The following is a 27048-nucleotide window of genomic DNA, read 5'->3' as shown; positions in this document are numbered from 1 at the left end:
TGTAATCCCAGCTACTCAGGAGGCTGAGGCAGGAGAATTGCCTGAACCCAGGAGGCGGAGGTTGCGGTGAGCCGAGATCGCGCCATTGCACTCCAGCCTGGGTAACAAGAGCGAAACTCCGTCTCAAAAAAAAAAAAAAAAAAAAAAGATAATTATGTTGCTATTTGGTACTAAGACAATACTTGGAAAGTGGTAGTTTCTTAAAGATTATTTGCAGTGTGTGTTAGAAACTAAACTTTTCTTTGTTACTTTAAGATCATAGTTTTGTCCTTCAGACATGATAACATAAGCATCAATGTATTGCTTCCTATGCTCATACACCTTGTCATTTAGCAAATTGATCTTTATAACTTTCTCAGTATTGGCAATCCTGGTCAGGTCCATCAAGCAGAATACTTGACTGGAAGTAATTTGAGTTTCAAAGATGGGGCTTTTCTGGATGTATGAGTGAGATGGGCTTCGAATTTCCAAAGGAAACCATTTTTATAATATCATACAGTTGGTCGCACTAGCTATTGGGAGGAAAACTCCGATCTGCCAGATAGTTTCTAAACAAAGCCCATGGAAAAGGGGAAAAGGAGAATGTTCGTGATGTTGAAAATATCTCAGGTTGCTCCCTAAATAGTTTTTGGCATCTCTAACAACGTGTGTGTAGGTGTTTTTTAAACTTAAAAATTTTCTGTTGCACAAGCTGTGTGTGTGATGTGTGCTTTGGTTTACCATGTGAAACAATTTCTTTTTTTTTTTTTTTCCAAGACGGAGTTTCGCTCTTGTTACCCAGGCTGGAGTGCAATGGCGCGATCTCGGCTCACTGCAACCTCTGCCTTCTATCTTCAGGCAATTCTCCTGCCTCAGCCTCCGGAGTAGCTGGGATTACAGGCACATGCCACCATGCCCAGCTAATTTTTTGTATTTTTATTAGAGACAGGTTTCACCATGTTGACCAGGATGGTCTTGATCTCCTGACCTCGTGATCCACCCGCCTCGGCCTCCCAGAGTGCTGGGTTTACAGGCATGAGCCACTGCGCCCGGCCCGAAACAATTTCTTAGACGGTCTGGTTAGTTTCAGCTGCGTAATAATACTAGTTAAAGACATCCTTTAGGTTCTTAATTCTCAAAATGTCACAGCAGCTTCAAGCAGATACTTGTTAGAAATGCTTTATCTCAGGGCCTACCCTAAACCTACTGAATCAGAATCTGCAATTAATAAGGGCCATTTGATTTATGTGCACATGAAAGTTTGAGAAATACTGCTTTAGATTATCTAAGCTAGCTTCATAGTGTGAGTGTATTGCCTGGCTTAGGCATTCTTCAAAATGTCAGGCTATATAGGTCTTCACATTTCATGAAATCAGTAAATGTTCATTGAAAAGGATAGTTAACAGTGTGAAAAAATTTTAACATGGATTGTTCTAGAAATATAGGTTTAGGTGGATTGTCTCTTGTTACATGATGTATTATAGGAGGAAGGGCATTGCTTTCTGTGAAATCCCTGTCTAGCTCAGTGTCTCTCAAAATCAGAAGTTAACTGTCATTTGTTTTCTGTCCTGCTGTTGCATCAGGACTGTTGCCTTCATTAGTTGTGAGAATGGAGAAGACCACTGATGCCAGCGTTTGTCTGGGGCCAAAAGGGAGCGTGGCAGTTTAGGATTGGATACTTCCTAGAAGTTGGAGGAGCCTAAGAGGGGCTGTGAAGCAGAACTTCGGTGGGCCCTGTTCAGCTTGGGGGAGACTCTGTGTGGTGTGTCTTGAGTGTTCTGGGGACCTACCTTTAACCTTCTGCCATTGTATTCACAGCTTGGTCCCCAGTGGTAGGCAAAGCTCATGCTCTTAACACAGGCGTACCTAAACTATGGCCTGCAGGCTGCATGCGGCCCCCTGAGGCCATTTATCTGGCCCCTCGCCTCATTTCAGGAAGGGGCACCTCTTTCATTGGTGGTCAGTGAGAGGAGCACAGTATGTGGCGGCCCTCCAACGGTCTGAGGGACAGTGAACTGGCCCCCTGTGTAAAAAGTTTGGGGAAGCTTGTCTTAACACATTATGCTGTCTTTATGCAGAGCTATATCCACATTAAGTACTGTTTCAAGTGTGTGATATCACACATAGACTGACTCAACAGTGCTTTCTCTTCTCAGATTTTGGACTTCTTCGTATGGTTCCCTTTCTTTGGTAAAGATAATGAGCAAAAGTACATTAAGTACTGTGTAGATAGATTCCATAATGATGTTATTTTTTGGCATCTCTAACAATGTGTGTGTAGGTGTTTTTTAAACTTAAAAATTTTCTGTTGCACAGGCTCTGTGTGTGATGTGTGCTTTGGTTTACCATATGAAACAATTTCTTAGATGGTCTGGTTAGTTTCAGCTGCGTAATAATACTAGTCAAAGAGATCCTTTAGGTTCTTAGGTATGTAAGTCTCTCTTAACCTCACTGTCCAGTTAAAAAAAAATCGATTTGCTTTTCTTTTTTTTCTTTTTTTTTTTTTGTCCTTACCAACAGAGGCATTGATTTGGTTTTCAACTGATTTTGGACTTTTTAATCAAAGCAGTACAAGTGCAAGATGTTTAAAATGGTATAAAAGGGTGTATACAGTGAAAGATAAGTTTCTCTCTCACGCTTCCCTTCCCCCAAACATTTAGCTGAGTTTTGTATATCTTTCTGTGGCCTTGGAGACTAGCTGTATCTCTGTCTCCCTCCTTCACTTAGGTATGCAAATTGGAATATTACTATCCTGCACTTGTGTGTGTTTTACTTAACTATACCTTGGAGATTGTACCACGATAGTTCATTGAGTTTTTATTACTTTTCCTGAGATTGTTTATAAATTGGGTATGATTAGTTGTTCAGTTAGAATTATTAGTATTTGCCTTGGAATTAAATTAGTATGGTTTATGTAAGTATGTGCTTAGAGTTGAATGCTTAAAAATATATAAGCAAATGATAGGGAAAATAGGTAACCATGTCAGGATTAAGGGCCTTTTGAACCTTGAAATTTCTAGAGTTTAAATAAAATTTGTATTTCAATATAGAAAAACCACCATACCCAGTTTATTCCTGCAACAACAATATATGTATATTCAGATATTCAAGAGCTGATTTCACATTTGATAATTTTATAGAGATTACAGAATTTTAGAATGAAGCCATAGAGTTGCAATTTAGAATCGATTGACTTGGCAGGTAAATATGTATTTACTGCATTTAACTAGTTAGGTAGGTAGTCAGATGAGCTTAAATACTAGAATATCTTTTAAAGGAAATCCTGAGACTTTTTTCATGTCTGAAGCATCCTACGAAAATATCTTTGCTTTTAAAAATGGGCACGTTTCTAGCGTGGGCAACAAAACAAGACTCTGCCTCTACAAAAAGACTCTGCCTCTAAAAACATTGCCGGGTGCAGTGCCTCATGCCTGTAGTCCCAGTACTTTGGGAGGATTTCCTGAGCCCAGGAGTTGGAGACCAGCCTGGGCAACATAAAGCAACCTCATCTCTACAAAAAGTTAAAAAATTTAGTCGGCCATAGTGGTGCATGCCTGTAGGCCCAGCTACTCAGGAGGCTGAGGTGGGAGGATCACTTGAGCCTGGTAGGTCAAGGCTGCAATGGAGTCATGATAGTACCACTGCACTGTAGGCTTGGCAACAGAGTGAAGACCGTGTCTTAATATCCCTCCACCCTCCAGAATGGGTGCATTTGATGTTAGACACAGATCATTTTAAAGCTTACTTAATAAACTAACAAAATTCATGTAAATTTTCTCAGGTGTGAGCAAATAGGTTATATTGGTATATAGGTGAATTTTTGTTGTTGTTTTTTTCTGAGATGGAGTCTTGCTCTGTTGCCCAGGCTGGAGTGCAGTGGCGTGATCTTGGCTCACTGAGACCTCCACTTCCTGGGTTCAAGCAGTTCTGTGCCTCAGCCTCCCAAGTAGCTGGGATTACAGGCGCCTGCCACCATGCCCAGCTAATTTTTGTATTTTTATTAGAGATGGGTCTCACCATTTTGGCCAGGTTGGTCTTGAACTCCTGACCTTGTCATCCACCGCCCTCAGCCTCCCAGAGTGCTGGGATTATAGGTGTGAGCCACTGGGCCTGGCCTGAATGTTCTTTTTTAAAATAAGGTATATGCTATAATAATTGTGGTTGAGTGTCATGATGCCTACAACTTTCAAATGATTCAGAAAAACAGATTACAGATAGCAAATAGGGCAAAGTGTTAATTGAATTCAGATTTAGTTATACTTTGTGTCTTTGAAATTTTCCATAATAAAAACTTGAGGGGAGGGAAGCATGCCTCTTTAAAGTTAATATAATTTTCACAATTTGACTTGTGGTATTTCTTAAATACACAACTTTTCTTAGATTTAGTCTGAAGACATTCTTCCTCTTGACCCTTATGATTGAAGACACTTTCATGTAATTTATTATTGAGAAGATTTTGAAAAAAAGAAAATAAGCGAATTGCTTTTAAAATGAAGGCAGAAATGTGGTACATTTTATTAAGATGTGAATTTTTGAGTGTTTTGCCTATTGATACATACCTTTTTTAGTAAATAAAAGAGTTACTACTCTGTAATAGCTTATTTTTGAGACGGAGTTTCACTGTTGTTGATCAGGCTGGAGTGCAGTGATGCGATCTGGACTCACTGCAACCTTTGCCTCCCGGGTTCAAGAGTTTCTGCTGCCTCAAGCCTCCTGAGTAGCTGGGATTACAGGCGCCCACCACCATGTCCAGCTAATTTTTTGTATTTTTAGTAGAGATGGGGTTTCACCATGTTGGCCAGGCTGCCCTCGAACTTCTAGCCTCAGGTAATTCACCCACGTCAGCCTCCCAAAGTGCTGGGATTACAGGCGGGAGCCACCATGCCTGGCCATATGTAATACTCTAGTAAATAAAAAGTAAAAGGGATTGATTGGCATTTTCAGTCTTTTTTTTGATGGCTAGAGTTAAGTTTAAAAAAAAAATTAGGTCCAGGAGAATATTTTTTATTTGTACTGTAGAAAAATCAGAGACCAGTTTTCTCTCTTCTGCTTTTTTATTAAGCAGGGAAAATACTGCAAAATTTCCCAAATTCTTTGACATGTAAAGAAGTAGGATGTGGCAACAGTTGTATTTTCAGATTAATGAAAAGATGAGGTCAACAAGTGATTTGCAGAGCCATAAAGATAATGCTTGGATTGTGAATTATTTACTGCTGGAAATTCTTACTTTCTCATGCTGCTTTGAACTGTGGAAAGGATGAAATGTGATAAGCCGTGTGTGGGGGTGTGTGGGGGGGTGGGTATGGGTGTGGTTTGTTTTCTGTAGGATATAGTATTGAGTTCATGCCTGCCAAAAGTTTGCTCAAATTATTCCATATCTGATTTTTAGGTACTGTCGTGTTTCTGTCTTGATTTGTACTTCATTGCCAACTAATTAATTTCAAAGCATTGTTGTTTTCTAATGGGGAATATGGTTACCATGCTTTGTTCACTTGGAGCAGAATGTCAAGTGGTATTCTTAATTAAATATTTATAAGATCATATTCATGTTAGTGAATTTCTAGGAATAACACAGCCTTTTCTCTTCTTTTGTAGCATAAGCAGTACTATAATGGATGTAGACAGCACAATTTCCAGTGGGCGTTCAACTCCAGCAATGATGAATGGACAAGGAAGCACTACTTCTTCAAGCAAAAATATTGCCTATAATTGTTGTTGGGACCAGTGCCAGGCTTGCTTCAACTCTAGCCCAGATCTGGCAGATCACATCCGTTCCATACATGTAGATGGTCAGCGAGGAGGGGTTGGTTTTATCATTTCTTTTTTTCACTCCCTGTTTTCATTAGTTTTATTAATTTATGATTGCTAGTTAGGCTTTTTTGATGAAAATAATTTGGGATTATTTTTACAAAGGCCTCATTTTTTCAAGTGAATATTTAATAATTATTTCCCATATACTTGATAGAATCAAAACAGGATATGTGTTGGATTTTAGTTTGCATTTAGATATGTTATTTTAAAGAAATTAGACTTTTAAACGTATATTAGGTGGCAATATTATAAATGAATACAGTGTATTCCAAGGTTCTGATGTTTTGAGTTGAGAATATTTAGAATTAACACTGTCTTGGTTTTCCTTTGTTAGAGGATCCTAAATTATTCCTGATGCTTAAATTAACTGGGAAGACTATTGGTACCAGGATTACTATAAGCAGTTCTATTAAATGACAACTTGAACTCATTATTTGTGAGTGAGGATTGATCATCTTTCCCAGGTTTTGTCAGAGCTGCTTTAGATAGAAAGTTCTGATTAGTCAGGATTGACCTATGTCCTTTCAGGAATACATTTAATTGTGTTAGTTCATGCAACTTTTAATTGTGTTAGTTCATGTAACTTCTATTGGGTAATAAGAAAAGAGCTAAGCCAAGGGTAACGCACCAAAATATTAATTTACACATGGTTTCATCTTTACCTAGATTTTTGTTGAATGTATTTTTCAAAATTAATGTTGCAGGACTGGTAATTTATTAATATTAGGCCACACGTCTCCTATCAGCTTGCCATCACTATTGAACAGATAGCTAATATAGTAAAAATCATTGTGGTTTAAGTTAGTGGGTAACTGTTTCCAAGGTTCTACTGATATTTTTTAGAGTATAGATCTTTTTTTTTTTTTTTTTTTTTGAGACGGAGTTTCGCTCTTGTTGCCCAGGCTGGAGTGCAATGGCGCGATCTTGGCTCACCGCAACCTCCGCCTCCTGGGTTCAGGCAATTCTCCTGCCTCAGCCTCCTGAGTAGCTGGGATTACAGGCACGTGCCACCATGCCCAGCTAATTTTTTGTATTTTTAGTAGAGACGGGGTTTCACCATGTTGACCAGGATGGTCTCGATCTCTTGACCTCGTGATCCACCCGCCTCGGCCTCCCAAAGTGCTGGGATTACAGGCTTGAGCCACCGCGCCCGGCCTTTTTTTTTTTTTTTTTTAAACATCCAATCAAGCCAGCATTTCTAACATTTTAACTAGTGGTGTCATACTTGAATTTTATTTTACTTTTTTTGAGACAGAGTCTCTCTCTGTTGCCCAGGCTGTATTACAGTGGTGTGATCTTGGCTCACCACAGCCTCTGCCTCCTGAGTTCAAGTGATTCTCCTGCCTCAGCCTCCCAAGTAGCTGGGACTACAGGCACTTGCTACCATGCCTGGCTAATTTTTATATTTTCGGTAGAGATGGGGTTTTGCCATGTTGGTCAGGCTGGTCTTGAGCTGCTGACCTCAGGTGATCCGCCCACCTCAGCCTCCCAAAATGCTGGGATTACAGGTGCTGTGCCTTGCTGAAATTTCTTTTAAGACATACTCATCCCTGTCACAATATAATGTGTCAGCAGTCTTTGATTATTCAAACTTGATAAGTAAACACTTGTACAGTTGTCTTCTTGTTAGAGTTAATATGTATGATGTCTCAGTAACCAGTAAAATGTTATACCTACATATGATCTGTTAATGAACTGTGTCCATCCTGCGGCATTTCCACTGTAAAACTCTGCTTAGTGGTTAGGCTATTTTGGTAACCCAGGCTTCTCCCCCAAGCTATATGTCAGATACTTAGTGTGAAATATCTTAGCAAGTTGGTTTTCTAGCTTTCGTAGATCAGCCTTTTGTGAGCCAGTGCTTGGTGTCACTTGGTATATACCATTTTTGAGCATGACATGATGCTTTTTTGTCACTTGACTTAGCAATTGTGTTTAGAATCACTAGCTATTTGGAAGATCACTAGGATTCTCTTAGTAGATGTGGGAGAGGGGAATTTCATATTTCTGAGTCCTGGAATCCTGCAAGTTGAATTGGCATACAACCTGATGAGAATTACAGCTCTTTACAGATTTGTAGGAAAAATGCAGTTACAAATGGATTTTTATTTATTTTATTTTATTTATTTATTTATGAGACAGAGTTTGGTTCTTGTTGCCCAGGCTGGAGTGCAATGGTGTGTTCTTGGCTCACTGCAACCTCTGCCTCCCAGGTTCAAGCAACTCTCTTGCCTCAGCCTTCTGAGAAGCTGGGATTACAGATATGAGCCACCACTTCTGGCTAAGTTTTTTGTATTCTTTGTAGAGACAGGGTTTCACCATGTTGGCTGGGCTGGTCTCAAACTCCTAACCTCAGTGATCTACCATGACTACTGGGCCTCCCAGCGCTGATTTTTAAAATAATTAAATATATCATGTAATCACTGTAACTGTATACTTGTATCTTAGTGATACTATAGAACTAGACATGAAATCTTGATATTTTTCCCATAAGTATAATATTGAAATGAAAAATCTTCCATGTCATTTCTTGAACCCTTATTCAAAATACCACTTGATTACCAATAATAAGATTCTCTAGCTGATTTTAAGAGTAATGCCGTTTTGACCAAAGATAGTAGTCCTGATCTTTGAAGGACATTATTTGCTAAACTATAAATGTAATGGTTCAAAGAATGAAGAAAATGCATCCCAGTTGTTTTCTACATACCAGTTATTGATATAGACTATGGTGGTTTTTTTTTTTTTCTTGGTAGAGGTGGGATTTTACCATGTTGCCTAGGCTGGTCTCCAACTCCTGGACTCAGTCTGTCTGCCCGCCTTGGCCTCTAAAAGTGCTAAGATGACAATAAACTATGTTTTCTGCGTGATAAAATGTGAATGAGAATTTGAAAACTTGGTACTACTATAAAAGACAAGAGAATTCTATCTGATTTTGTGCTTTGAGGTTGGCTTGGTGGTGGTGGTGGTGGTGGTGGTGGTGGTGGTGTTGGTGGTGTTTGAGACAGAGTCTCACTCTGTTGCCCAGGCTGGAGTGCAGTGGCACAACCTCAGCTTACTGCAACCTCTGACTCCTGGGTTCAAGTGGTTCTCCTCCCTCAGCTTCTTGAATAGCTGGGATTACAAGTGCACACCACCACGCCCAGCTAAGTTTTGTAATTTTAATAGAAACAGGGTTTCACCATTTTGGCCAGGCTGGTCTCGAACTCTAGACCTCAAGTGATCTGTCCTCTTCAGCCTCCCAAATTGTTGGGATTACAGGCATGAGCCACCGTGCCCAGCAGCTTTTGTGTTTTGAAGAGTAGTTGGTTGAAACATCAAAATTTTTTCATTAAAATGAGCTTTAATTTTTTTTTTTTTTTTGCTGGGCACAGTGGCTTACACCTGTAATGCCAGTACTTTGGAAAGCTGAGGTGGGTAGATCACCTGAGCTCGGGAATTTGAGGACAGCCTGGGCAACATAACAAAACCCTGTCTTTACAAAAATTAGCTGGGTGAGGTGGCACATACCTATGGTCTCAGTGCCTTGAGGGGCTGAGGCGGGAGGATTGCTTGAGCCCAGGCAGTCGAGGCTGCTGTGAGATCAGGCCACGGTACTCCAGCCTGGATGACAGAATGCGACCCTGTCTCAAAAAAAAAAAAGAACCAAAAAAAATGTTTTTAATGTACAGTTTGGGGGCGTTAAGTACATTTACCTTATTGTGTAACTGTCACCCATTCTCTGTCTCCAGAACTTGGAAATTATCATCCCAAAGTAAAATCTGTACCCATTAAACAAACTTAATCTCTGCTCCCACTAGTTCCTGGTAACCACAGTTCTACTTTCTGTCTCTGTGTATTTGACTGTTGTAGGTATCTAATATAAGTAGAAAACACCTGATTTTGTTGGTTTAATTATTTTTTTAGATTTCTTATTTCTTCTTTCTCTCTTAAGTGTTAAAGTGTCATCATGGAACAGAAACAGATGAGGAAAAAATTGGTAACCCTAGAAGATTTTATGCTTCTGATTATTGAAAGATGACAATTTTACTGGAGCAGTAAGTTAGCAAGATCTAAACTATATTAATTTCTGTTCTTTTTCTCATTCTGCTATAATCTTTACCCTGGGAAAAAAACAAAACCATTACATATCCATTTAGCATCGTTTTTTTCCCCTTTTTAACCTTTTATGTTGCTGTGTTCACGTGGACTTCTTTGGAGGATGAGTTTAGATTTTCCTGGCCTGATGTCTACATTAAAATTAAACTAATCATTTAAACACCAAATTATGAATACACTTTTTTTTCCCCCCTTAAATAGAGATGGGGGTCTCACTGTGTTGCGGATTCTGATTTTGCCTTGGCCTCCCAAAGTACTAGGATTACAGGCGTGAGCCAGCACGCCCAGATGAGTATACCTTTTTAAAAAAGAAATCAAGAGAGTACTTTCTACAATTTCAAAAATGAAAACAAGACAGGCAAAAAGAGAATCTCTTAGTGTTAAATATGATAGAATTATGTTATTAGGTCCATACTTTTTTTTTTTTTTTTTTAAAACAGTCTTACTCTTGCCCAGGCTGGAGTGCAGTGATGGAAGCTCAGCTCACTGCAGCCTTCACCTCCCAGGTTCGAGTGATTCTTCTGCATCAGCCTCCTAAATAGCTGGGACTACAGGCATGTACCACCATGCCTGGCTAATTTTTGTATAGTATTTTTAGTAGTAGTTTTGGGGTTTCACCATGTTGTCAAGTCTGGTCTTGAACCCCTGACCTCGATGATCCGCCCTCCTCGGCCTCCTATAGTGTTGGTATTACAGGTGTAAGCCACTGTGCCCAGCCTAGGTCCATTCTTCTATATGTTACTGGTTTGTGAAGGTTAGACTCTGAGTTACCTTACTAACCAATTTCAAATCCCAGAGTCCTCTTAATATACACCTAAGTCTTGGAAGGTGGGGAACTTGTAGGACTATAGAGGCTCACTGTAAAATATATTAGTGTTCTTTCTTTATTAGCTATTTCTCACATATATACAATTTCTGGAAAGAAAGCTGTTTAGGTTTCTTGATACACGATTTATTTTCTGTGGTCATTTCAGGTTTACTTTTGCATATATTCTTTGGTGTGTTTTTTGTTGAGGGCAAAGGGCAGAGATTTTTGGCAAGGGAGGAATATGATAGGGTACTATTGGAAGACTTGAATGAGTCCAGTTAACTATGGCACTCAAGAGGTCAAGATTGTAGTGAGCTGTGATTGTGCCACTTCATTCCAGCCTGGATGACAGAACAAAACGCTGTCTTAAAAAAAAGAAAATGATCTTGATGGTACCATGGAATCATCCGTCCAACTCCTCTGCCTGACTTTTGTGTTTCTTTTTTTCTTTCTTTTTTTTTTTTTTTTTTTTTTTTTTAAAATGAGACAGAGTCTTACTGTGTTGTCTAAGCTGGTCTTCAACTCCTGGGCTCAAGTAGTGCTCCCACCTCAACTTCTTGAGTTGGCGGGATTCCGGGAATGTGCCATCACACTCGGCTGCCCTTCCTGACTTTAGATGGTGTCTCTCTTTTCTTTTCGTGTCATTTTATTGAAAACAAGATCAGTTACAGGGTATAATTAGGCCTTTATTTTGGCATGTAGATTATACTGTTAACTTGCTCTGCATTTAGGATATAGGTGGCTGATTTTAATTTACTGGTAATAACTGAATTTTCTTGTACATACTTAGTCTGACAGGTTAACATTGCTTTTTTTTTTTTTGTAGTGGATTTTTTATTTACAGAAAGATTTCATGGATTTGGGCACTTCAGGTGTACAGGTGTTTGTGTATGCATCTGTATTATACAAGCCATTATAAGTATAGGCCATTCAAATTCATTCAGGTACATACACTGGTACAAGAATACACTGGTACACTGGTTTAAGAATATTGACCAAAGTGAAGGAGACTCAGACAACCCTTGGCTCCCAGGTTTATACCATCCTTATTCATTTTGGGCATTTTACAGAAGATTCCTTAAGGTAAAACCTATTCTGACAGAAACTCAGTACTTAGTTCTCAACAGAAAGCCCAAACCTCCCTGTAACATTGAAATTTTTGACATCTGCACCTTACATGTAAGGCCCTTGTAAGTTTGGAGATTTCTTTGGCAGTTCATAAAAGTATGTATGTTTTTTGAGATGGAGTCTTGTTCTGTCACCCAGGCTGGAGTGTATATAGTGGCATAATCTTGGCTCACTGTAACCTCCGCCTCCCAGGTTCAAACGATCCTCCTACCTTGGCCTCCCAAGTAGCTGGGATTACAGGCGTGTGTCATCACATCTGGCTAACTTTGTATTTTTAGTAGAGGTGGGGTTTTGTTGGTCAGGCTGGTCGTGAACTCCTGACCTCAAGTGATCCGCTCACCTCAGCCTCTAAGAGTGCTGGGATTACAGGTATGAGCCACTGCACCCAGCCTAGGGGTCCTCCTATCTCATTATAGTAGTGGGACTGTAGGCATGCATCACCACATCTGGCTAATTTAAAAATTTTTAGAGTTGGGATCTTGCTCTGTTGCCCATGCTGGTCTGAAACTCCTGTCTTGTAGCCATCATCTTGTCTCAGCCTCCCGAGTAGCTGGGATTCTAGGCACAAGTCACTGTGTCAGTACAACATGACTTCTGTGTCGTGATAGACTGGACCTTGGATCTCTGTGTCTTATTCGGTTAAAACAGCCAGGCTTTATTTTAAAATAGAAGAACTATGGCAAGTTATATTCTTGAACATAATCCTTCCAAATTTGGATATAATTTTAATCCTATGGTATTTGATTTTTCAGGGTCAATTTTAACAGTGGAAGAGTTTCTAAAAATAGTATAAAATGTTTTTCACATATAATACATCTAAAAAGTCTCAGGTTTGAAGGAGACCCTTTTGTCAGATTCAGGAATATTTTTATCAAAAGGTCTTTCTAATACAGGTTAGGAAAGGAAATAGAGCCTTGAACAGCTTTGCATGTTTTCTTTCTTTCTTTTTTTTTAAACGAACTCTTGCTTTTTGTCCCCCAGTCTGGAGTGCAGTGGTGCAGTCTCAGCTCAATGCAGCCTCTGCCTCCTGGGTTTAAGTGATTCTCCTGCCTCAGCCTCCCAAGTAGCTGGGATTACAGGCATGTGCCAACCTGCTTGGCTAATTTTGTATTTTTAGTGGAGATGGGATTTTACCATGTTGGTCAGGCCAATCTTGAACTCCTGACCTCAAATGATCTACTGACCTTGGCCTCCCAAAGTGTTGGGATTACAGGTGTGAGCCACTGTATCGGGCCTTTTGTACATCTTTCTAAACATCTCACCCCAGTATCGCTAAACACAGTTAATCTTGATCTTTTATGCCTACTTGATGTACTAAAAAATTTACCAGGTTGAAGATTTTGGTTTTTCTTTGAATCTGAAGGTGTTTCTTACTAGACATCATTCCATGTAGACCATACATTCTCCCTAATTAAGTAGTGGGAATAATTAAATTACTCCCATGTAATTTCAGGGTCTGCCATTATTGCATGTTTGCTCATAGAAAAAAAAAAATTATAAGACAGATACTGTTATTTCTGCCAAATTTAGTGGTTGAGTATTGTTACGGAGAGGCAGTGCTTATTTCGAAGGAACTAAAGCCTATCTTTTCTTTTAAGAGTAATTCAGAGTAGGGGGTCACTTAAGAATCTTTTTAACATGGAGGAGAATCCTTCTGTCACAAAAGTTGTTAGAGGAGTAATGTTGATATTGTTCCCAAATACTTTCAGGCATTTCTGTTTACCTATTAGGTTAGTGCATTAAAAGTAATGGCAAAAATGGTGGTTACTTGTGCACCAAACTAATAGTATGATATATGAGAGAATTTTAAATCAACCCTTGATTCTTCTTTTTTACTTGGATTGAAAAATAAGACTTTGAGCCTAGTAGTAGTTGTTTTGTTTTTGTTTTGTTTTGTTTTTTGAGACGATCTCTCTCTTAGTGCCCAGGCTAGAGTGCAGTGGCGTGATCACACCTCACTGCAGCCTTGCCCTCTCTTTGAGTTCTCTCACCTCAGTCTCTTTAGTACCTGGGACCACAGGTGGGCACCACCATGCTTGGCTAATTTTAACATGTTTTTGTATAGACAGGGTTGTGGCATGTTGCCCAGGATGGCCTTGAACTCCTGGGCTCAAGCAGTCCTGCCTTGGCCTTCCAAAGTGCTGGGGTTAGAGGTGTGAGCCACTGTGCCTGGTGAGTCTAGTTGTCTTGATTTCAAAAATTGATAGTATTATCTGCGTGTGATAATCAAACTGTTGAATTAATTTCTATAGCATTTTTATTTTTATTTTTTTTGAGAGAAGGTCTCTTGTCACCTATGCTGCAGTGCAGTAGTGCCATCTTGGCTCACTGTGTCCTCCATCTCTTGGGCTCAAGCAATCATACTGCCTCCTGAGTAGCTAGGTCTGTGGGTGTGTGCGCCATTATGCCCAGCCAATTTTTTTTTGTTACTTTTGTAACAAAAACCAGGCAGGATTTTGGTGTGTCATCCAGGCTGGTCTCAAACTCCTGGCTCAAGCCATCTACCCACCTTGGCTTCCCAAAGTGATGGAATTACCAGCGTGAGCCACCGCATTGGGTGCTTATCAGTATTGCTTTGTATTTCTTTTCTGCTCTTAGATTTATTTTTAAAAGTTACTTTTATCTCTGAGAACCTTGAGCATTAGTTTATGAACATGTTCTAGGGTTGGGAATTTTGAGTATGAAGGAGGAAATTTATGACTTTATCTAATACTAGCTAATCTGTTGTAGAGTCAGGATATGCAGTAACTTCTAAAGAGTCTTGTCAAATTGCAGTGGTGGTATTGCCTTGTAATACCCATTTGACATAAGGTGGTATTGTTTTTGAGTAAAAATTGACCTCAGTTATTTGTTTATAGACTGTCAGTTTTTCTAGTCTTTTAAAAAATTTTAGACTGACTGAAGAAAGGTTCTTCAGTTCCTTGTATATCTTTCCTGTGTTCTATATGTATGTAGTATATTACAATCTTGACTCTAACTGTTCTTACCTTAGAAAAGAACAGCCTTTAAATGGTTCCTTCAAGATAATGATTTTGGTAGACCCTTCTGTTTGTGATGTTGAGAAGCAGTTTTCATTGTTGGGTGTGATGGAAATACTGGTTAGGAAATTGACATGTCACTGGTAGGAAGATGATGAAGAGTGCATTGTTAGTCTTGGTGCTTTCCAAACCTAGTTATAGTTAGTACCTGAACCTAGAATGTGGATCTATTATGCCAGTAGGGTAGCTTATTTCTGTTGCTTTTATTACTGTATTTAATATTTTGTATTCAATTTGTTTCATAACTAAATTTCTGTTTGAGGCAGGATCTTAACTATGTCTCTATGTCATAATCTAGATAAAAATAATTTTTCGTGATTAGAACAGTATAGAAACAAATATTGTTAGTATGCATGTGAGACCAGGACATAGCCAGTAAAAAATTGTAATTTGATAATTCTCACTCATTCTTTGAAGTTGAAAATAGTATCTTCTAATTAACATTTATTGATTTCATTAATTTTTTTTACGCCTTGATATTTTCCTGCTATTTAAAATTAATGTTCTTTTGTACAGTAAATACAGAAATGTAAATATTAGCCCATGGTCCCAATTCCTAGGGATATATTGCTAATATTTATATACATTTCCTTCTGAATGGTATTCTGTGATCAGTGTGGTGATTCCTTACTGAAGGTGTGTGCAGCAGTGTTAAGGAAGTCTCATACTAGGATGTTTTGACAGTTTATCAAAAAGTATTTTGATTGGGTCATACATTCAGTAGCTCTTGTTAGTTGAAGGCTTGTAACATGTTAATTTGAATGTATGAAGAATCAAACTCTTCTTGAGAAAAGTCATAAAATTAATACCGCTTTGTTTTTCTTAACAGGTATTTGTTTGCTTATGGAAAGGTTGTAAAGTATATAATACTCCATCAACCAGTCAAAGCTGGTTACAAAGGCATATGCTGACACACAGTGGAGACAAACCTTTCAAGGTAAGGATGTATGTATATAAGTTTTTTCTTTTATTGATTGATTGATTGATTCACTTACTTATTTATTTTTGAAATGCAGTCTTACTTTGTCACCCAGACTGGAGTACAGTGCTGCCATTTTGGCTCCCTGCAACCTCTACCTCCTGGTTCAAGCAATTTTCCTGCCTCAGCCTCCCAAGTAGCGGGGACTACAGGTGTGTGCTACCACACCTGGCTAATTTTTGACTTTTAGTAGAGATGGGGTTTCACCATGTTGGGCAGGCTAGTCTCGAACTCCTGACCTCAGATGATTCTTTTGCCTTGGCCTCCTAAAGTGCTGGGATTACAGGCACTGGCTGTTTTTTCTTTTAAATGTTAGTTTAAGCCGGGTGCAGTGGCTCATACCTGGGCTGTAATCCCAGCACCTTGGGAAGCCCAGGTGGGCAGATCACGAGGTCAGGAGATCGAAACCATCTTGGCTAACATAGTGAAACCTGCCTCTACTAAAAATACAAAAAAGTTAGCCAGACATGGTGGCATGCGCCTCTAGTCCCAGCTACTCGGGAGGCTGAGTCAGGAGAATCGCTTGAACCCAAGAGGTGGAAGTTAACAGTGAGCTGAGATCACACCACCTCACTCCATCTGGGCCATAGAGTGAAACTCCATCTCAAAAAAAAAAAGTCAACTTAAGCTGACATGTTTCCTAATCAGCGTTATTTTTGCTCCTCCACATTTTTTTTTTTTTAAAACAGCCGTTCGTTTTAACATTCCTGTATATGCATCAAATTTCAGAAGTAGATGGAGATAAAGATCATTTGATACAGTTTTTTCTATTTGAAGTACAGGAGAAATGTTGCTGTTGGGTTAGGGTCTTGAAAATAGCTAGTGGGTAGGGAGCCCCGTTGGTTTTCGTTAATAATACCTTGTGGTCTGATGATGTTTTCTTATAGTCAAGAGTTTCAATATTTTCATTAGCAAATAACATTGACTATTATATAAAACAAATAAATTATAGGACATTAAGGGATTTGATTCCTTTCCCTCAGTTTTGAGGTCACACTCCTGAGCTTAGTTGTAAATCACTTTTGTCATATTGCATGTATCCTTGGAAATCTTTATAAAGAGCAAGTTTCTGTAAAAATGTTTTCTGTTTTTCTTTATTAAAAATTAAATATTTTGGTTTCTGTTTATGGAAAGCAGCATATACCAGAGAGATTAAAAGTTTCTGTATAAAGGAGTTTAATAGTTGTTAAAATAACATTTATTGGAATGAATACTGTGCCAGCAACTTCCCTTGGGTTTTGTAGAGAGTGAGGTAATTCTTCTGGAGTTGCTTGTAAAACAATTTTTTTGGAAAAAGCAATCAACAAGTGAAAACATTATAACAAAAATTTACAGTAAGAATTCTTTCTCTCTCTCGTTCCTGTTTCCCCCCCTTCCTTCCTAATATATTATTGTTACTTGTTTCTTGTGGAGTTTTCTAGTATTTCCTTATGCAACCACAAGCGGATAAATATGTAGTCTCATTTTCCTTTCTTCCTTACACAAAGTCTAGTAAATTGAATACTGTCTATATATCTTGCTTTAAAAAAAACAAAATTTAATTTTAGAGAAGCTTTAATTATACAGATTAGCTGTTTTTCAATATACCAAGTTTCTTATGTTCTTGAAATATTATACTTTATATGTGTACCTTGCTTTTTTATTTTAATTTGAATAGTTTTTTTTTTCTTCCCAAGATAGAGTCTTGCTCTGTTGCCCCGGCTGGACTGCAGTGGTGCCATCTTGGCTTACTGCATCCTCTGCCTTTGGGTTCAGGTGATTCTCCTGCCTCAGCCTCCCAAGTAGCTGCCACCACACCCAGCTAATTTTTGTATTCTTAGTAGGGATGAGGTTTTCTTTTTTTTTTTTTTTTTTATTTCTTCGAGATGGAGTCTTACTCTGTCTCCCAGGCTAGAGTGCAGTGGTGTGATCTTGACTCACTGCAACCTCGGCACCCTGGGTTAAAGCGATATCTCCTGCCTCAGCCTCCCGAGGAGCTGAGGTTATAGGCACTTGCCACCACGCCCTGCTAATTTTTGTATTTTTTTTTTTTTTTTTTTTTTTTTTTTTTTGAGACAGAGTTTCGCTCTTGTTACCCAGGCTGGAGTGCAATGGCGCGATCTCGGCTCACCGCAACCTCCGCCTCCTGGGCTCAGGCAATTCTCCTGCCTCAGCCTCCTGAGTAGCTGGGATTACAGGCACGCGCCACCACGCCCAGCTAGTTTTTTGTATTTTTTAGTAGAGACGGGGTTTCACCATGTTGACCAGGATGGTCTCGATCTCTCAACCTCGTGATCCACCCGCCTCGGCCTCCCAAAGTGCTGGGATTACAGGCTTGAGCCACCGCGCCCGGCTTTAATTTTTGTATTTTTAGTAGAGACGGGGTTTCACCATCTTGGCCAGGCTGGTCTTGAACTCCTGACCTTATGATCCTCCTACGTTGGCCTCCCAAAGTGCTAGGATTACAGGCATGAGCCACTGCGCTGGGTTCTAATTTGAATAGTTTTTGAGGAACAGGTGGTTTCTGGTTATATTAGATAAGTTCCGTAGCGGTGATTTCAGAGGTTTTGGTGCACCTGTCACCTGAGTGTGTACACTATACCCTGTGTGTACTCTTTTATACCTACTGCCCACTCTTCCCTCCTAGTTCACAGAGTCTATTATATTATTCTTAGGCTTACTCATAGCTTAGCTCCTAATTAGAAATGAGAACATACAATATTTGGTTTTCCATTCGTGAGTTACTTCACTTAGCATAATGGTTTCCAACTCCATCCAGGTTTCTGTGAAAGCAATATTTTGTTCCTTTTTACAGCTTGAGTAGTATTCCATCGTGTATGTATACCACATTTTCTCTACACATTCATTGATTGAAGGGCATTTAGGCCCACTCCATTTTTGTGGTTGCAAATTGTGCTGCTGTAAACGTGTGTACAAGTGTCTTTTTCATATAATGACTTTTTGTCCTCTGGATAGATACCCAGTAGTGGGATTGCTGGATCATACTGTAGTTCAACTTTTAGTTCTTTAAGAAATCTGTGTACTGTTCTATAGTGGTTGTGTTAGCTTCTGTTCTCACGGGCAGTGTAAAAGTGTTCTCTTTTCACCACATCCATGGTAACATCTGTTGCTTTTTTGGCCTTTCAAAATTATGGCCATTCTTGCAGAAATAAGGTGTTACTGTGTTGTATATCTTCTTTGGAGAAATGTTTATTCATGTCATTTGCCCACTTTTCGATGGGATTATGATTACTGTTTTCTTGATGATTTGAGTTCCTTGTAGATTCTGGATGCATAGTTTGCAAATATTTTTTCCCATGCTGTGGGTTGTCTGTTTATTCTGCTGGTTACTTCTTTTTATGTGCAGAAGCTTTTTAGTTTAATTAGATTCCATCTGTTTGTTTTTGTTCTTGTTACATTTGCTTTTGGGTTTTTGGTCATAAACTCTTTGCCTAAGCCAATGTCTGGAAGAGTTTTTCCAATGTTACCTTCCAGAATTTTCATGGTTTTAGGTCTTTGATCCATCTTGAGTTGATTTTTGTATAAGGTGAGAAATGAGGATCCAGTTACATTCTTCTACATATGACTTGGCAGTTATCCCAGCAGCATTTGTTGCAAAGAGTGTTCTTTCTCCACTTTATGTTTTTATTATTATTATTATTTTGAGACTGACTCTCACTGTGTCACCCAGGCTGGAGTGCAGTGCCATGATCTTGGCTCACTGCAACCTCTGCCTCCCAAGCTCAAGCGATTCTCCTGCCTCAGCCTCCCGAGTATCTGGGATTAAAGGTGCCTGCCACCATGCTTGGTTAATTTTTTTATTTTTAGTAGAGACAGGGTTTCATCCTGTTGGTCAAGCTGGTCCTGAGCTGACCTGAAGTGATCTGCCCACCTTGGTCTCCCAAAAGGGTGAGACTACTGGCATGAGTCACTGTGCCCGGCCGAATATTTGTCTCTATTTCTGGGATCTCGATTACATTGGTCTGTGTGTCTATTTTATTCTGGGACCATGCTGTTTTGGTAACTATAGCCTTGTAGTATCCAAAGTCAGACAAAGTGATGCCTCCAGATTTGTTCATTTTGCTTAGTCTTGGTTTGGCTATGTAGGCTCTCTTTTGGTTACATATGAATTTTAGGATTGTGTGTTAATAGTTCTGAGAAGATTGATGATGATACTTTGATGGGAATTGCACTGAATCTGTCGATTGCTTTTGGCAGTATGGTAATTTTCACAGTATTCTACCCATCCATCATCATGGGATGTGTTTTCATTTGTTGGTGTTGTCAGTGATTTCCTTCAGCAGTGTTTTGTAGTTTTCCTTGTAGAGGTCTTTCACCTCCTTGGTTAGGTATATTCCCTAAGTTTTTTTTTTTTTTTTTTTTTTTGTAGCTGTTGTAAAAGGGGTTAAGTTCTTGATTTGTTTCTCAAGTTCGTCGTCGTTGGTGTAGAGAATTGCTATTAATTTATGTACATTGATTTTGTATCCTGAAAGTTCACTGAATTTATCAGATGATAAGCTTTTTGAATGAGTCTTTAGGGTTTTCTAGATCCATGATCATATCGTTAGTAAACAGCCACAGTTGGCTTTCCTCTTTCCCTGTTTGGATGTCCTTTATTCCTTTTCTCTGATTGCTGTGGCTAGGGCTTCCAGTACTTGATGTTGAATGGAGGTGGTAAAGTGTACATCTTCTTCTTGTTCCAGTTCTCAGGGGGAGTGCTTCCAGCTTTTCCCCTTTCAGTAGATTATTGGCCATGGGCTTGTCATAGATGGCTTTTATTACGTTAGGGTATGTTCCTTTGTTAAGGTATGTTCCTTCTATGCCAGTTTTGCTGAAGGTTTTAATTATAAAGGGGTGCTGGATTTTTTTGTTACATGCTTTTTCTGCTTCTATATTGAGATCATATGTTTTTTCACGTTTTAAAAATTCCTTGTATCTGAGGCATCACATTTACTGCATCCATGGTATGAAACCCACTTGATCGTGGTGGATTATCATTTTCATATGCTGTTGGATTCGGCTAGCTATTATTTTGTTGAGGATTTTTGCGTCTGTGTTGTCAGGGATATTGGTCTGTAGATTTTTTTTCTTTGTTAACGTCATTTCCTGATTTTGGTTTTAGGGTGATACTGGCTTCATAGAATGATTTAGGGAGGATTCCCTCTTTCTCCGTCTTTTGGAATAATTTCATTAAGATTGGCACCAGTTCTTCCTTGAATATCGGAAAGAATTGAGCTGTGAATCCAACTGGTCTCAGACTTTTTTTGTTGACAGTTTTTTATTACTGTTTCAACCTCACTATTTGCTGTTGGCCTGTTCAGGGTTTTATTCCATCCTGTGTAATCTAGGAGGGTTGTATATCTCCTGGAGTTTATCCTCTCCTCTAGATTTTCTAGTTTGTACATGTAAAGGTGTTCACACTAGATTTGAATTATCTTTTGTATTTCTGTGGTGTCAGTTGTAATATTTTTGGTTTTGTTTCTAATTGAGCTTATTTAGATCTCTTTCTTTTTTCTTGGTTAGTCTCACTAATGGTCTGTCAATTTTGTTTATCTTTTCAAATAACCAGCTTCTTTCATTTACCTTTTGTATTTTTGTTGTTGTTTTTGTTGTTTCATTTAGCTCTGCTTTGGTCTTTGTTATTTATTTTTGCTGGGTTTGTGTTTGGTTTGTTCTTGTTTCTCTAGTTCCTTGATGTGTGACCTTAGATTGTCTATTTGTGCTCTTTCAGACTTTTTTTTTTTTTCTTTTCTTTTTTTTTTTTTTTTGAGACGGAGTTTCGCTCTTGTTACCCAGGCTGGAGTGCAATGGTGCAATCTCGGCTCACCGCAACCTCCGCTTCCTGGGTTCAGGCGATTCTCCTGCCTCAGCCTCCTGAGTAGCTGGGATTACAGGCACGCGCCACCATGCCCAGCTTATTTTTTGTATTTTTAGTAGAGACGGGGTTTCACTATGTTGACCAGGGTGGTCTCGATCTCTTGACCTTGTGATCCACCCGCCTCGGCCTCCCAAAGTGCTAGGATTACAGGTGTGAGCCACCGTGCCCGGCTCTTTCAGACTTTTGTTTTTTGTGTGGTTTTTTCTTTATTGAGACGGTGTCTTACTCTGTTGCCCAGGTTGGAGTGCATTGGCCTTATCTCAGCTCACCACAACCTCTGCTTCCTGGGTTCAAGTGATTATCCTGCGTCAGCCTCCCAAGTAAGCTGAGATTACAGGTTTGGGCCACCACATCCATCTAAATTCTGTATTTTTAGTCGAGACGATTTTCACTATGTTGGCCAGGCTGGTCTCAAACTCCTGACCTCAGGTGATCCATCCGTCTTGACCTCCTAAAGTGCTGAGATTAAAGATGTGAGCCACCACGCCTGGCCATTCGATATAGGCATTAAATGTTATGAACTTTTCCTCTAGCACCACTTTTCTGTATCCCAGGGGTTTTGATAAGTTGTGTCACTATTGTTGTTCAAGGAATTTTTAAATTTCCATTTTGATTTCATTGTTGACTCGAGGTTCATTCAAGAACAGATTATTTAATTTCCCTGTGTTTGTATAGTTTTGAGGTTCCTTTTGGAGTTATTTTTCATTTTCATTCCACTGTGGTCTAATAGGATACTTGATATAATTTAGATTTTTTTTTTTTTTTTTTTTGAGACGGAGTTTTGCTCTTGTTACCCAGGCTGGAGTGCAATGGCGCGATCTCGGCTCACCGCAGTCTCTGCCTCCTGGGTTCAGGCAATTCTCCTGCCTCAGCTTCCCAAGTAGCTGGGATTATAGGCACGCGCCACCATGCCCAGCTAATTTTTTGTAATTTTTTTTAGTAGAGACGGGGTTTCACCATGTTGACCAGGATGGTCTCGATCTATTGACCTCGTGATCCACCCACCTCGGCCTCCCAAAGTGCTGGGATTACAGGCTTGAGCCACTGTGCACGGCCTTGATTTAATTTAGATTTGTAAAAATTTATTGAACTTGTTTTGTGACCTATCATAATGGTCTGTCTTGGTCTGTCCATATCCTGATGGAAAGAGTGTATATCCTGACCAGGCATGGAGGCTTTTGACTATAAGTAATCCCAGCGCTTTGGGAAGCCGAAGCAGATGGAGTGCTTTAGTTTGGGAGTTCGAGACCATCCTGGGCAACATGATGAAACTTTGTCTCTACAAAAAATAAAAAAATTAGCCAAGCATGGTGGTGCACACTTAAATAGTCTTAGCTACTTGGGAGGCTGAGGTGGGTGGATTGCCTGAGCTTGAGAGGCAGAGGTTGCAGTGATCCAAAATTTGCCACTGCACTTTAGCCTGGGTGACAGGTCTCAAATAAAAAAAGTATATGCTGTATTTGTTGGGTAGAATGTTCCGTAAATGCCTTTTAAGTCCTATTGTTACAGGATATAGTTTAAATCCATTATTTCTTTGTCGACTTGTCTGATACTGTCAATGGAGTATTGAAGTCTCCCACTATTATTGTGTTGCTGTGCAGCCTGTTTCTTAGGTCTAGTCATAATTGTTTTATAAATTTGGGAGCTCCAGTGTTAGGTACTTAGATATTTAGGATAGTTATATTTTCCTGTTGGACTAATCCTTATATCATTAATGTCCCTCCTTTTTTTTCTTCATTGTTTTTGTTTTTGTTTTTGAGACAGAGTCTTGCCCTGTCACCAGGTGCCAGGCTGGAGTGCAGTGGCGCAAACTTGGCTCACTGCAGTCTCCACCTCCTGGGTTCAAGCAGTGCTCTTGCCTCAGCTCCAAGTAGCTGGGACTACAGGCACGCACCACCACACCTAATTTTTTTTTTTTTTTAAAGTAGAAATAGGGTTTCACCATGTTGGTCAGGATGGTCTTGATATCTTGACCTTGTGATTTGCCTGCCTCAGCCTCCCAAAGTGCAGGGATTACAGGCATGAGCCACCATGCCCAGCCGTGTTTTTGTAACTATTGTTGCTTTAAAGTCTGTTTTGTCTGATATAATAATAGCTATGCCTGCTTGCTTTTGGTTTCCATTTGTGTGGAGTATCTTTTTCCACCCCTTTAAGTTTATCTGCGTCCTTATGTGTTAGGTTGAGTCTCTTGAAAGACAGCAGGTACTTAGTTGGTGGAATTTTTGCCGCTCTCCCGTTCTGTATCTTTTAAGTAGCATTTAGGCTATTTACATTTGGTGTTAGTATCTAGTTATAAAGTACTGTTATATTCATCATGCTTGTTGTTGCCTTAATACCTGTTTCATTGTATTTTTTTTTTTTTCTTCATTGAGTTATTTTATAGGTCCTGTAAGATTTATGCTTTAAGGAGGTCCTTTTTTTTTTGAGATGGAGTCTTGCTCTGTCGCCAGGCTGGAGTGCAGTAAGGAGGTTCCTTTTTTTTTTTTTTTGGTCATGGAGTCTTGCTCTGTTGCCTGGGCTGGAATGCAATGGCATAGTATTGGCTCATTACAACCTCCTACCTCTTGGATTCAAGCAGTTCTCCCTGCCTCACTCTCCCAAGTAGCTGGGATTACAGGCGCCTGCCACCACACCTGGCTAATTTTTGTATTTTTTAGTAGAGACAGGGTTTCATCATGTTGGCCAGGCTAGTCTTGAACTCGTGACCTCAGGTGATCCACCCACCTCTGCCTCCCAAAGTGTTGGGATTACAGGCATGAGCCACCGTGCCCAACTTCCAGTGTGTTTTCTGTTTCTCTGTGTCTTTTATTTTCAGAAGTTTTGATTGTTATTTCTTTGTTTTTTTTTTTTTTTTTTTTTTTTTGAGGCAGAGTCTTGCTCTCTTGTCCAGGCTGGAGTGCAGTGGCATGATCTTGACTCACTGCAGCCTCCAGCCTCCACCTCCTGGGTTCAAGTGATCCTCATGCTTCTGCCTCCTGAGTAGCTGGAATTATAGGCATGCACCACCAAGCCTGGCTATTTTTGTATTTTCAGTAGAGATGGGCTTTCACCAGGGTGGCCAGACTGGTCTTGAACTCCCAACCTCAGGTGATCCGCCCACCTCAGCCTCCCAAAGTGCTGGGATTACGGGTGTGAGCCACTGTGCCTGGCTTTCAGTGCATTTTCTTTTTCTCTAAGAGAGCATTTTGTTTCCAGAAGTTGTGACCTTTTTTGGTGGTATCTTTTTGTCTGGAGAATTTTTTCATCCATATCCTGTATTGTTTTAATGTCTTTGATTTGGTTTTGAACTTTCTCTGATATCACCTTGAGTAGCTTAGTAATCAACCTTCTGAATTCTTTATCTGGAAATTCAGACATTTCTTCTTGGTTTGAATACATTGCTGGGGTTATAGAACCCTGTTTTGTCACATTATCAGGATTAGTTTTCTGATTCCTTCTCATTTGTTTCGACTCTTTCAGTGGAAAAGACTGGATCTCAAGGCCTGCTGTTCAGAGTCTTTTGTCCCACGAGGTGATCCCTGTAGATGGTGTTCTCCCACGTCCTCTAGGGATGGGACTTCCTGAGAGCTGGATGGCAGTGATTGTTACTGCCATCCTGGGTGTGGCCATCCAGCAGCAGGGCTACCAGGCTCTGGAATGGTGCTGGGGAATGCCTGCAAGGAGCCTGTGATGTGATCCATTTTCAGGTGTCTGAGCTGTGGATACCAGCACCTGCTCTGGTGGAGGTGGCAGGGGAGTGAAGTGGACTCTTTGGTAGTCTTCGGTTGTGGATACGTTTAGTGTGCTGGCTTTCCTGAATGCTGGTTATGCTAGCAGTGAGGTCGTCACGTGGACACACCCAGGACCTCTGGTTGGCTGTAATGTTGTAGGCAGTGGGATTAGCTGTTGTTTTTGCCTTCCTGGGATCCGGGTTATTGTGTCATGAGTTGCTTTAATGGCCTGAAAACCAAACCAGGCAGGAGGTGATGCTTTCAAGAGAGCACTAGCTGCAGTAAGAGTAAATAGGGAGGTGTAAGCTTGCCCCAAGCTGGCCTGGGTAAGTATTTTGGTTTCTCAGGGGATGGGTGGGCTTTGTTTTATATTTGGCTCAAGGGGCAGGTAGAGAAATACCATCAGGTGGGAACAGGGTTTGGTGGAACTGGGGTCACCCTCTCCTTGGGAGGGGCTTGCCGCAGCCACAATGAGAGATAGGGGGTTGGTTCTCAGGCCAGTGGGGTTATGTTCCATAGGGCTGTCTCTGCTGTGTCATACAGTTCACCAGGAGAAGGGGGGTTATGGGAGACCTGGTTGCAAGAGACCTCATCCAGCTCCCACACAGTGGGTAAGGCTGCTCTCACTCCTTCAGTGTCCTGCTCAGACCTGGCCCCAGGCTTCCCTACTGAGAAAGCAAGGCTTTCAGACCTCGCCCTTCCCTACTGCCTACTCTGCACTGGTATCTGCAGCAGTTCCTGTTCACTCCTCACATCTCTGTTTTGCTCAAGAAAATCCATGTCCAGTTGAAATTGTTACTAATCTCGTGGGGAAATAGCTAGAGATGAATCTTTTTTTTTTTTTTTTTTTTTTTTTGAGACGGAGTTTCGCTCTTGTTACCCAGGCTGGAGTGCAATGGCGCGATCTCGGCTCACCGCAACCTCCGCCTCCTGGGTTCAGGCAATTCTCCTACCTCAGCCTCCTGAGTAGCTGGGATGACAGGCACGCGCCACCATGCCCAGCTAATTTTTTGTATTTTTAATAGAGACGGGGTTTCACCATGTTGACGAGGATGGTCTCGATCTCTCGACCTCGTGATCCACCCGCCTCGGCCTCCCAATAGAGATGAATCTTGACTGGAGATAATCATAGGCCAGATTGTGTAGAACATCAAAACCTTGTACAGAAATCCAGACCCTTGTCATGAGGAGAGGGGAATCACTGAACTGTTTTATTCAGAGGAGTGACATGATCTGATTTGTGTTTTAGTAAGACCACTTAGACTTCATGGTGGATAATATACTGGAATGGGAGATTTGGGCAAATTAGAGAGAGACACAGAGCAAACAAGTGGAGGTAGCTATTATAAGTAGGCGCACTGAGGGATGGATATGAATAGTCAAACTCAAAAGATACTTCAGAGGAGCCTGATCTAACTCTGCCACCACTGGTAAATGTGTTGGGGAAATAAAAGCCATAAAAAAGGGAAAAGAAAAAAAAAAAAAGAAATTGTTGCTAATCTCATTTGGAAGCTGCTTTTGCCCTGTGACCCTTCCCTAATTCTACTTCATGCCTTCCCCTAGTTCCCCTGTGAGATACAGTCAGATGGCTTCCCTGAGCTCTAGTTAGAGGCTGGAAATGCTTACAAGGCACTTCTCACTGC

The 27048-nt window shown here is 40.2% G+C and overlaps 1 protein-coding gene across 2 annotated transcripts in view; it reads left to right on the top strand.

The window, feature by feature from the left end:
* The window catches only part of AEBP2 (AE binding protein 2), a 79910-nt gene that overhangs the window by 15411 nt on the left and 37451 nt on the right, over window positions 1–27048 (top strand). For both annotated transcript variants that reach the window (XM_039461748.2, XM_039461747.2), the window contains exons 2-3: window positions 5575–5782; window positions 15689–15796. In XM_039461748.2, coding sequence (XP_039317682.1) covers window positions 5575–5782; window positions 15689–15796 — 316 coding nt within the window. The remainder of the gene's footprint in view (window positions 1–5574; window positions 5783–15688; window positions 15797–27048) is intronic.

This window comes from Saimiri boliviensis, chromosome 7 (assembly GCF_048565385.1).
Source record: "Saimiri boliviensis isolate mSaiBol1 chromosome 7, mSaiBol1.pri, whole genome shotgun sequence".
Classification (NCBI taxonomy): Eukaryota; Metazoa; Chordata; class Mammalia; order Primates; family Cebidae; genus Saimiri; species Saimiri boliviensis.
This window is presented reverse-complemented; position numbering and strand designations above follow the sequence as displayed.